The sequence below is a fragment of the Argiope bruennichi genome, chromosome 1 (genome assembly GCF_947563725.1).
Source record: "Argiope bruennichi chromosome 1, qqArgBrue1.1, whole genome shotgun sequence".
In the NCBI taxonomy this organism is placed as follows: Eukaryota; Metazoa; Arthropoda; class Arachnida; order Araneae; family Araneidae; genus Argiope; species Argiope bruennichi.
In genome coordinates, this window is record NC_079151.1 from 44,962,205 (window position 1) to 44,975,835 (window position 13,631).

The 13,631-nt window shown below is 25.2% G+C and overlaps 1 protein-coding gene across 1 annotated transcript in view; it reads left to right on the forward strand.

Annotated features, from left to right (window-relative positions):
- The first annotated feature begins 796 nt into the window (after positions 1–796).
- Positions 797–13,631, forward strand: part of LOC129969904 (lachesin-like) — a 311,741-nt gene continuing 298,906 nt past the window's right edge. Inside the window, exon 1 of the mRNA XM_056084422.1 lies at positions 797–1,049. Within this exon, the coding sequence (XP_055940397.1) occupies positions 980–1,049 (70 nt within the window). The 5' untranslated portion in view covers positions 797–979. The remainder of the gene's footprint in view (positions 1,050–13,631) is intronic.

A 13,631-nucleotide genomic window follows, 5' to 3' on the forward strand; every position in this document is an offset into this window, starting at 1 on the left:
TCTGAATCAATTACACTTTCTTTAAGAAAAACATATGTTCTTCATGTGAAATTCGTACGAAATTGTTTCTTTTTTTTTATAAAATAAGGCATTTTTTATTTAAAAAGTAGCGTTTATCTATAAAAAAATAAAAAAAAAACATTCCGGTTATTTAGCAGAAAACATTTTGTTGAAATTACTTTTATTGAGAAAGATCTAAATTCTAAAATTAAAACAGAAATGAACTCCTGGAAAAGGAAATATTAAGTTTTCTGTTTAATATTTTTTAAATTATATTTGTTTAGTTAAATATTGTTCATTTCGAATATAAGAGTAATTTTTTTATCTATCAAATATTTTTTTTCTTTTAAATGGAGTGATATAGCATTAAAGAAAATATATCAATTTCAATCTGAAACTTCAGTGCAAGATAAATCACAAGCTTATCAAACCATCATAAGTAAATATTATAAGATTTTTTAAAATTCGTTTTGGCCAAATATAAGCCAACAATTATTTGTTAATGGAATTTTCAGCGGATATAATATAAAAAACGGCATTCCATTTAAGTTATGCAAGACCATATCCTGTTCCGCAGAATTGAAACCTCACAACGTAAGTGCAATTAGTTATGCTAAAAAAGAACGTGTTGTATGTGACGAATAGTCATTTCCTTTTCACCTTTTTGTTTGTCCATCCTGCCTCTGGTTTTCGGGTATGTCATGGATCGCAAACCACCCCACAGGGGGCGTTGCGGGAGCATAAAAGTGAGCTGGGGGAAGGGGAGGTGTTTTCCGGAAAATGTTTAGTTGCTTGACGACTGCTCCCGCTAGTGCACTGATCCCGAACTATCTCCCGTTTTTCTTCTACTGAGTTTCACCGCGAACTGGACATGGTAGAATTTACCGGGAAGTGGGACACTTGAAGTGCTCGGTGCGTGTCGCGCGTGAAGTTTTCTCTTGTTGTTCACTTAGCGTTATTCGGACATTGGTCAAGAACTATGACAACTTCTTCATGGACCGTCACTGTTTTCGTTTTGATTGGAGTATGGGTTTCGTTTTTCCCGGCAGGTAAGAAGCCCGTCTTTCACTTTATTTATTATTAAGAAAAAGAAAGAAAAGCGGCTTTTGTTTGCAATGCCATCGTGTTCTAATAAAAATAAATTAGATACATTTGATATTTTTTTATTAATTATGATAAAATTTTAATTTTATATAAGTTTGTCTATGAGACAATAGAAATCATAGTAGGATATAAAGTTGAAAAATATATGACATCTTTTTTCCTATTTTTAATCAGAATTCATATTTTTGAATAATGAATTCTAATCAGAAGGGCTATTTCTTCATAAAATGATACATTTATATGCTAAACCTACATATTGAATTGATATTAAATTGTCAATTGACTAACATAGAAAAATATTTATCCTGGTTATTGAACAGCTCAACAGAGACGAGTTTCACGACGCATTTCTGAATTTTCGTTCGTTTATTGTTAATAATTTTATTATAATAAGAACTCCTTAACACTTTTTTTACTTCTAGACTTAATAATAGAAAATCTTAATGGCTTTAAATGCCAATAAATTTTATTCAGTTGATAGTTTTTCAAAAATTTATTTATCAATGAAAGAATTACATATTATAAGAATTGACATTATATGAACTAGGAAAGTTATATCCGCTGTATTGTTATTTATATTTAAATTGTTTATGAAGAAATTCTATAACATCATGATAAAGTTGTAATTAAGTAAATTTCTATTTCTCCACTGGCTAATTCATTTTTTCTAATAAATTTACTTTGGCCCTTAACGCAACTTATTATGAAGATGCACAGGTTATTAAAAAGTTAATTTAATATACTTATATAATTTATTTTAAAAAATAACTGATAATAAGAAATTACAAAAAAAAATCCCATTTTTTACCTTCTATTACAAAAAAAAATCCCATTATATGAATGAAATAAATATGATAGTATTAATAAGAAATTGAAATTTTTTTAAGGTTGATGCATTGTCTAAGTTATTGCTAAAATATTCACATAATCATCATTATCTTTGAAATGAACTTATATTTTAAGACTCATTATTTGTGTTTTCAATAGAATGTCTACTAATTAAAAAAAAGTAAATTTTCAATGCATTGAAAATAAAAAAAAAATCTGTAAGTTTAATAAAGAAAAGATTTAACTTCTTTGAATCTTTAGAGAAATATATTTAATCATCTTTATATATGTATTTTTAAAATCACTATCTATTGATCAGATGCTTTTATTTTTAATACATTTTATTTTTGTAACACATCCAGTTTCTCTCCGCAGGGAATCGACGTCGTTCTTTGAGGAAAATAATGATTGTTTACTGAAATAGAAAATTTTTATAAAAATGTAAGCTATATTGCAGTAATAAATCCCTTTCAATTCTACTTTGTTTAATAGATGATTAAAATCATTAATTGTTTTGAATGTTTAATTTTAAATCAAAACAGCAGGTATTTTGATAATTAAAGAAGATAAAAATAATCATATACTAAACCAAACTTAACAAGAATACTTTTTACATAAGTAAATAAAAAAAATATTAACAATTGATTTTTAGAAATTATTTTCAAAATAATAGCTATTGTTAAGAAAAACTGGAATCAAAACACAGCTAATTATACTGAAATTTCAATAAAATTTTGATTTGAAAACGTTAACAGAACAATAGGACTTGCAATCCCTTTGTATAATAAATAGCTTCACTAATAATGTATTGAATCATAGACTAATGTTTATGTTAAAAAGGAAATAACTCTTGAAAAGCTGCAGCTGTTATTATTTAAAATAAAAAAAAATAACGAATAAAAATTGGAAACAAAATTATATAAAAAGCTGCCATTTATGTTTTCAAGTAGAAGAATTTATTATAGTTATAACTCTATGAGAAATAAGGATATTGCTTCCTTTTTATATACGAGTGTGAAGAAGAATTCCTTGAATGTAATTTGTTATTTCGTTATCTCTTTTTAAATGTTGATTACAATGGTAGGGCATTTAAGCTATATGAAAATATTTCACTTTATAAATGAAATATATACATCCTAGAGCTTCATGGTATTTTTTCTATGATGTACAAAGGATTACGTAAAATGCTAATGTCATAAACATAAGCATACAAGATTAGAATATTATGCTTATGAGAGAATAGCGATACATATCATTTCATGGAAAATGACAAAATTGGTGTGCATTATAATTAACACTATTCTTAATTGTGTTCTGCTTTTATTTTAATAATTAACAAAAGATATGTCTAGGATTCTTGAAATACGGGAACATTTATAAATATTCTTAAGAAGTGATGATAAATTTACGAAAAGTTTGAAATGACTACATATAATAATAAAAAAAATCGTAATTAATATGTATCTAGTTTTTTTAAATGACCTATAATTAACATATTTTGAATTTATAAATGAAATTCCTCATATATTTAAATGCATATCAGCATATAAATAAACTGATTATATATTAAAATTTAAAAAATAATGCATGCATAAATGGAAGATACAAGTAGTGATATTTTAAAATTCCTTACAAAGTATTGATATAAAATTCTTTATATGAAGTTAAATGAGACACATTTTTTTTAGATTCTCAGTATATTTATCTTCGTCAATATATTTTTTTTAAAATTATAACAGTCCTCTCACATATAGATACTGAATTTCTGTGCCCGCCATCAATCTTATGCCGTATCTGAAATTAATTAAATATAAAATCTATTTTTCAGCCAAAAGTAATATCTTAAAAATTTATTATTTTAATAAAATCCTTTTTTTTTTGTCTTTTCAAAATTGATACATTAACTTTAGTTTTAGAAATTCACACTAAATTAATACATATGAATACGTTAAATTTAATTCTATTTTTATTGTTTCTAATGAAATGAAAGAACAAAAACAAGCAATGAAAATGTTTTCTTAATTACATTTTTACTATGACAATTGAAATAGAAGATCCAATCCATTATATCTATAATTTATGACCGCAGGCAAAAAGAAAATGTAATATAAAATTAAACGCGAAGCTCACATTATAAGCGAATTATGCATTTATTTATGATTATTCCTCATTTTTATTACATCGTTTTACTTGTTGCTGATTCTTATGAGAAATTATTAATTTATTTCTTGTTTTGGCGATATATCATTTCCAGAATAATGAATTTTGTAAAAAAAATCTACTTCTATCGCAAGGATTTTTCTAGGATTATTAATTATTTCTTTTTAAATATTTATAAGTAAGTGATTTGATTTCCATAACACTTAATTAATACTGAAAAGAGTATTTAATAATGTAGATAATGTAATAATGGATATTTAATTGCGTAGAATGCAATTGATTCTGAATTATGTGGTAGTATAATATGAACTGGTTACACTCAGGATAATAACATGAAACACATAACATGATATTAAATAAGTAATATGATTAATTTCACATGGAATTTATAAATTCTTAAATTAAAATTCTCATGCAATTATTTTGGAACAAAGCACTTAAATGATACTTAGAAATTATATATTTATAATTTAAATGTAATTCAAAATTAAATTATCTTATAAACAATAAAAAATAAAGTGGAATTACTTAATATATGATATAAATACTCATTTCTATCACTGTGAACGTAGTAGCTTTTTAGAGATAAGACAGAAATAATTAAAACTATCAAACTCCTTTTTAGGCTTGAAAGAATAAGAACCTTTTGTTTCGCTTTGCTTACTTTTTTTTCAGCGTTTTAGAGCTAATTTAAAAATATAATGTTGAAGCACTTTAGCAGATAAGGAGTATCTGTCCCTTGGCAATTATTTTAAAAGCATTTTGATTCTCTTATTGTATTGGCAAGTTAAATTAATTGCAGCATTTGATGAATAAGTTTTTAAAGGCTTCGAATTTCCGTGCTTTTGTTTATTCTACTCATCAAAAGAAGTTTTGTTTATTTATACTAATACAAACCTAAGCAGGATTACACAAAAGGTTATCTCTTTTTTTTTTGGGGTTCCTCAATAAGTTGGAAAAAATTCTTTATTCATAATTGAATGCCCAAAATGAATAAAATATTTACTGAATTGTTTTTAAACTACGTTATTGCTCTCTTTTTATATTTCTTGAGGTAAAAAATGCATGCAAAGCTTAATTGTTATTGACGGAAAAAAAAATTGAATGAAAAAAGGAAATTGCAAATATTGTGAATGCTATAAAGTCATATTTCAAATCGTAAGTTATTTCTTTTATTAAAAAATACTTGTATTACAAATAACACTGAGATTATAGTCTAAGCAATATAACACAAAGATAAATTTAATTTTCGATTAATTTTAAGACTGAAGAACGTACGGAGAGGGGAGATGAATGCTATGGCAACGCTTCTAAGGTTCATCTTACAAAAAGAGTAGAATTTTAGCAAGGCAGTTTCAATTCCTTTCGTGAAATAAGATATTATTATTCATCAATTTTAATTTAAAGGAAGAATTTATGTATATTTCCTAATTTTTTTTCAGTATCAGCAGGTTAATCAGTAAAATATAAATTTGAATTTTAATTAGATTTATACAAAAATAGATAATCGGGTAGAATAGAGTAGAATCAAAATAGAGTAGAATTTTAGCATGGGGATTCAATTCTTTTCATGAAATAAGATACTATTCTCCATTTCTTTTAATTTAAGGGAAGGATTTTTGCATATTTCCCAATTTTTATTCAGCATTAGCAAGTTAATCAGTAAAATACGACAATTAGTTTTAATTAAATTTATACAAAATTAGACAATCTTTTCTACTAAAATATTTAGATAAAAAGCCATTCACTAAAAAACTTGTTTTTTATGATTTTGTTATTTTATATTTAGAAATAAATCATTAAAATTAATTTTAAATATGGCACTGAATCGTAAAGTTATATTAAATATGGAATTAATAGAGAATCCCCGTTAGTATTGTTCACTTAGTTTTTAAAAATAATTCTTTAAGTGTTATAAAAAAGAACTATAAATATTCAGCAGTTTTATTGATAAATTAAATCTGTTTGAGGGAAAGTGAAAATTAGTGAATGAGTAACAATGCTTATATTGTTTCCATAATTACAATTTATATATATGTGTATGTGTAATGATGTCTCTTAATTTAATTTAAATCCTAATTAATTTTCTAATTTTTACTTTAAATCAGACCATATTACTTTATTCTATTATTTTCTGACTCAAATTCCACTTTTTATTTAATTATTTCTAATACGCGCTCTAAAAATTGCTGAATCTTTTGTTTAACATGCCTCAAGCGACAGAATTAAAACTTTTACACCTTTGTATTCCTTTCAAATATGCCTAATATTCCCTTTTATAAATCGACACTTGTCAAAGAAATTTCAAACAGTAAAATCACTAAAGGGAAAAATTCACTGAAAGGTCTTGCCTTCTGGTGCGGAAGAACGCTTTTCAGCTTCTCCCCTATGCACAGAACTGTGATGAAATAAATTGAAGTTAATTTCAAAAGTCTCTTTCTTTCAGCGACGCATCTGTGAAAATTATGTTACAAAATTATATATTTAAACCAAAAACGTATATATTTAAAATTTTCATCTCAATTAAATATCCACACTAATAAAGCGCATCTAAACTTATCGATCTCAAATAATATATCTAATTTTGCTTTGATTGTTTCTAGAATATATGTCTCATTTGTAATGAAATTTTGCAGCTCGTATCTCCCGGATTTATGGAATGCTTTAGTTTTAATGCTTTTTTTCAGATTTGCGAATGGGGAGGGTTTAGAGATTTAAGACCTCTGTCGAAATTTTGCATGATTATAAAATGGCGAAGTAAAATAACTTTAAAAAAAATCACAATTTACTCTATTCTAACAATGTTGTGAACGAAAGGAATGAAAATAGGAAGGTAAATAGACTATATATTTGTCTCATATCTTCCAATCCTATTTAAGCTTTGAGAATCATATGTTTTCTGTAATTTTTGAAATAGTTATTATCTCTATTGTTTCATTTACTATTTACTTAACTCTTTAAGATTATAAAATCATATTTTCATTGATACATATACCTAACATATAACATCTTTAACACATGGTTTGAGCCATTTTGTATTATACCTTAGTTTTCATATTGGATCATTATGTGATTGCATGAAAAAGGATACCATTTCTTCAAATATATTTGAGAATTGTTTGTACACTTAAGTACAATTGAATTACAATTGAAGTTACAGTTTGAATAAAATATTTGAAACTATTAATTATCTGGAATTTTGAGAAGTTTCTGCTATGTAAACAAACATTATGAAAAATTTCTCAGATTTTAGTGTAATTGATACACGGATTGAACTGCAATGACAATGCTTTTCCGTTAACTTGAGGAATAACGTGTCCAATACTTTGACCTACTAATGATTTACTAAATTCTCCACTGTAACGGAGAGTGCGCTCATTTTTTCGGTGAGTTGTTGAAACCATTCATGAAATCTGTAAGCTGTTCCCATATTAGTCATAGAGTTTCCACGTCTTCTTAAAATTCAATTTTTCCTAGATTTCATTCTGTTTATGCGTGAAATATTCCCTTTGAAGTGAAAGTTGGTTATAAAGGATCTGTGGTTTATAGAGACGCATATAAAAACCTTTTTAAAAAATACCTTCTAGGTTCATTCCCAATATGTTATAAAATCTGCAATAAAAGGTATGCGAAAAATGTAACAGATTTGTGAGGTTTTTCCTTATTTTTTTAAAAATGCAATTACTGGACTTCAAAAACTTTAGTAATCTTGTTGGAGAAATCTGGTTGGTTTAGTAATCAGAGCAGGATAATTCCAAATTTAGCCGAAAAATTATAACTTGCAGCCTACTTTTAAAAACAAGGAACGTTGATCTATTTCGGTCACATACTAATTATTTTTTTAATCTCGTTACTTAAGACCTATTTCTTATTAAATAGCTTGCCAGAATCCGGCGTTATTTCTGTGTTTGAGCTTTCTTAATAATTAGGGGTTAATTATTATTAATTCTTAATAATAATTAACACATTCCCTAGAAGTGTCTAACGATACTTTCCTCCAACAAAAGAATTCAAATCAAAGAATTAAAAAAAACTGAATTTGAGCTTACAAGGCTGAGTGCATGTACAGAAAAACAGGTAAATCTTTTATACTCGAAATTTTGACATATTTTTAAGAGTGTATAGAATTAACGTTTTTCAAATACCGTTATATTAAAGTACCTTTCTTGTTTAATAATTTTCCAAATTTTTATGAGTTGGAACTTAGAATATCCCTGCACAAATATTATAATTGCTATTTGACATTTTATAGAAATAAAAGTTCAGCCAACTCTTATGCAAAAAGAGCTATTTATCGAATAAAATAATTCCATAATAAATGAAGAAACAAAAATGATTTTGAGCTACTTATGTTGAGGGCATATACGAAAAAATATGCGTATTTACAATTTAAATTTTAATGGATTGGAATGCTTCTAAATTGATTACAATAATTCCTTACAGAAAATAAATGTAACTATTCTATTCATGATAAGAAACTAATACACATAATCGGATGTATACAAAGGATACCAAAAAAATTTATATTTCCAGATTAAATATCACATTCCAAATACTTTTAATTTTAAATAAGCTATTTGATACAAATTTTATTTTATCTATAGTTCTGTTTAACATTACTGGGAAGTTTAATAAAGCTTACAAGGAATTTTTAACTGTTTTCTTCTTTAGCTCGTCTTTAGTTCTTGTATTTATAATTCAACCAAATAATCCCTACGGCCTCTCTTAATGCTTATTTGTATTGCTTTCATGATGATGAAAATTCCCTTTGGCCATGTTGATAGATATTCAATTTCTCATATTTCATATCTTTCATTTCTCTAATTATGTTCTACGAAAACAATTTTAAGAAATCGGATTGAGTTAAAAGCAATTTGATGTTTTGTTAAAATTTTATCGTAGAGTTAAGTACTGAGTTTGAAAGAAATGTTTATATCTGATATATATTTTTTTATCTAGACAAATATTCAATTATCTCCATTCTGTCCTCCAATATAAAGAACGGTTTTTTTTTGTTTGATATAATCCGACATGTTTAAAAGTGAAGGCAATGAAACCTTAAGTAAATCATTTCAGAGAATTTCGCAATTACTTACCGAATTTTTGCAATTTTTAAGGGAATTTGCACAAATATTGCATTTACTTTTCCTTAACTTTTAAATTGTACATATTTAAACATTTATCCCATGCGTATCATTAATATAAATTCTGCATAAAATGATTGGGAAATGCGATTTTCCAAGGCATATTTTGCTAGTTTCAAAATCAGAACAGATATATATTTAATATTTTAACGACTGTTTGTGACAAATTTTGGTTTGTTCATATATTATTTGTAATGACACAAGGATTTACTTATTATTTTTTCAAACTATAAATTCATTTTTTACTGATAAAATTTTCAAATATAATCATTTAAATGGATTGTATTAGCCTTATTCTAATTAACATAATTACAATATGTATGCATTTAATAATATATATGTTGCCTCTTAACGAAATATAATTGAAATAAAAGACCTTACTGTCGATCTCTCATATTAATTAGATTGTGTAAATAATCTCTTTGATTACTTGGATTAAGTTAGAGACTCCTAAGCTCACCTCGTTTTAATGTGCATTCCTTTTAGAAAACAATTGACTTTCATTTGACTTTTAATCTTCATACAAGTTTGGGGAAGGATTTTCACTTCACTCATCAATTGTAAAAGAAAATCGCCACAATTCAAATCACTAAGCAGCTCTTCGCAGATAAATTTTTGCGATTTTTCTCATTATCTTTATGCAACTCAATTTTTTTTGCTACAATATATTTTAATACAAAAATTGATTTACTTTATTGAGGATTTTTTTCCCTTTAGATACTGTGAAGGACTATTTACTTCTTAATAAAATCTAAATATGCCATGCCTGTGATGGCAACAATTTAGTGGAAAACTCGAGATGACTTTGAGAACATAATGGAAACAAAATATATGTAAACTAATAAATATATTTTGTTTATTTGATCACAGAAATCAGGAACTAAATGAGAAAGTAGCGTATAATCTGAAGGATCATAATGGCATATAATAGTTCCATCTAAAGAATGTTTCATTTTATGTATCGTGTAAGGTTCACGTATGTTAGGACAATAAAGACAATATTTGAAGGTGTAATTTTTCTACAAAAGTTCAGTCCACATTGAGAAGAATAGTTTACTGTCTGCTAATTTATGCTAATCGCGTCTATATATATGATGAATATTGGATGAAAGCGGGCTTTAAATTTACAACCTTCTGTTTTCAAAACAGCTCTCTCGGTAGTAAAAAGAATATAACCAATAAAGAAATTATTAATAAATTATAAAAAAGATCAATATTTTACTGAGTGCAAAGTTTACCGTAGAAAAATAAGTATATTTTATTTGCTAATTAATGCAATTGAGATTTTACATATATAATCTAATCTATTCTGTGCCAAAATCTAGAAACATGTACCGGATTACGCCAGAGACTTCCATTTCATATTTCTTTAATCACCATACTTACATAAAAGGCAATATAAAAGTGAATATATCAACAGATAGAAAACATTTTTCAGAACTGCATTCATCATTATAAAATTTATGGATAAATTTCCCAATCAAAAATTTTATTTTGCATAAATAATTAAAATTAAGAACAATTTTTTTTTTTAAATTAAAAGGGCGAATGGTATTTAAAAATTTCCAAATAAAAATCATTTCCAACAAATCGTATTTTGTTGGAATGCTTAAAGATACTATTTTGCAAATAATAATAATAATAATAATAGTTTTGCTTAATTAGGAGTGTTTAACTAATAAAACTCATAGGAATAAAACTATTTTGAATGAATATAAAATTGTCATGAAAATTATATATTCATTTAATATTATTTATCTAAATTATATAATCTGCATAAATGAGACTAATTGGAAATTTAAATAGAATTGAATACTTTTCTTAAATAAATATATCCGATGTTTTGGAAAATATGTTTCTGAATCCCATGACAGTATTATAATATCAGAATAAAAAATATATATTACTAAACATAATATGATAGTACAAAAAAAGATTTAAAAAAACTAAATGAAATGAAAGTGAATTATATTTTAATCATTAATAAACGTTGGAAATTAATTTCAGTGAGTTTGAATAAAGGACTTAAAGCCAGTAATACATTTGTTGTGCAATTTAGAACTCAGGTATGTGTAAAACAACTAATAAAAAGTAAATTATCCTTCAAAAATTTATTTTATTCTTAACTTATTTTGAACTCTTGTAGCTAAACCTTATCAACTTATTATGTGAGTCAAAAATAGTTTTAACAGACATTTTTCATAAGTTGAACGGACTTTTATTCAGGAGTTCTACCATCTAACCTACATAAGACTATTTATTTGATAAAACTTCTAAAATTCTGATTCTTTGAATACATTTTACTAAATCACACATTAAAGAAATTTCATAAAAGTTAAAAATTATGTCTGAAATTTTGATATAATATCGTTTTAGCAAATTTTCGTCTCATGAAATTTACACAACTCTAATATTTATTTATATAAAAAAAACGATGTGAAAAGTCAATTCTTGAGAGTTAATATTTAATTTCGCTCTGAAAATTTCGCAATATTTTGGCGATAAATAAAAAATGCATATTATATTCAGTTTTTCATTAATATCTGCCGAAAAGTTTATCTGGTAAAATCAATCTTTACATTTGATTTTTGTTTAAACTGGCTTCTCAGTCTTTTTACCAGTTAGCATACGAAATTTGTTTTCCTTCAGATATTAAATTTAAAGTAAATTTTGTCATTTATAATTAATTTCAAATTCAATGTTTTTTTTTATTTCTACAAAATTTACATTATATAAAACAAAAAGTGAAGAACTTGATAGTATAAAAGTTATTAAACTTTTTTATATCAAAAGATCCAGAATAACTCTTCTAGAAAGCATGGAATATGTATTTTGATATGTATTTCCAAATTTCGTTCGTTTTCAACTTTCGTTCCATGGACTTTAAGTTTTTAGCAATTATATTATTATATTTTATTTTCAAAAGTTAATGATCTTTACTTATGTGGTTAGAAAGATTAATGTCCAAAAATCATTAAAATGTGTAAAATTACGTAGCAGAAGGTGATTCGGTCTATGAAGTAGAATAAAGAGATAAACACTAAAAGTTGGACAAAAAAATCAACATTGTTGAAAAAAAGGTTTAATCTTTTGAAATTCGATAAAATTTCTAAAGCGTAATATAATTTATGCGACATTGCTAATCAAATTTTTATCAATATATGTTATATACAATTTTTCTCACCAGTTTAAAATAATTACAATATGATCATGTGTTTGGAAATAAGTAATAAAATATACTTTATTGAAATTATAATTACTTTCCTGAAATTATAAATACCTTTTTGAAATGATAATTATTTTATTGAAATTTTTAATAATTAAAAGAAAATTGTTGTAGAATATTTTTATTTGGTTGAATTTGAATATGTTAATACATGACTGTTATTACATAACGAAAAAAAAATTTGTAATTCATTGATATACAATTTTTTGATATATATAATTTATTGATTTTTGTACTATTTTCTGCCGATTATAAATGTTATAAATTTACATAAATAAATTATTTGTATTACATTTTTAGCAATTATAGCATATAACACTGATTTCTATATTTACAATTAAAAATTTGTCAATAATTTTTCATGCATTATTTTCAATCATTTTTATTATATATTGTGCATTACGAACATCTACCACTGATATCTTTTGATGATATTTTGATCAACTGAAGTGATAGTATTAAACTGGTGGATAAATAATAATTACTTGTTATCTATTACATTACCTTTAGTAGAATTCACACGTGGCTGGAATAATAACGTCGGAATTTTAGGAATCAAAAATTGATTGACTAAGGGAAAATTACCATGTGCATTTACGATATTAATTCGAATTATTTATACATAAGGCCACCTTCCGAATCAGTCCAATATTCGTCCTTTGATTATTCTAATTTTTCCACTGGATGTAAAACTTAATTAAATTTGTCATTATTATAATACATTTGTGAGTATTGTCGCTAATTTATTAATAACAGCATAATTAAACAATTATTAATATTTCTCATAATGTTTTCACTATGTTGCCTAAAATTATATTCTATTATTATTTAGGTAAATCAGAATTCATAAAGAATATTTTTCAATTCTTTTTATATTCTTGCTCCATGTGAATGCTCCTGTATAAAATAAATATCGAGCAAAAATATAAGCATTCCATTGTTAACCTTACGGTAAATAAATAAAACACGTAATATCCTTATTACTATTAATCCGACATAAATTCTAAGGTCTTTCTAATTCATCACGTTTTTTACTCCATTTTGTTACCATACAATAACAACAAATAGCACGTCCATTAACAAACCTCGTTTTTCATTTTGTTGAGTTCTCAGACATATTTGGAGAAAGGTGCTTTGCCTCGCAAACGAGTAACTACTCATGAATATTT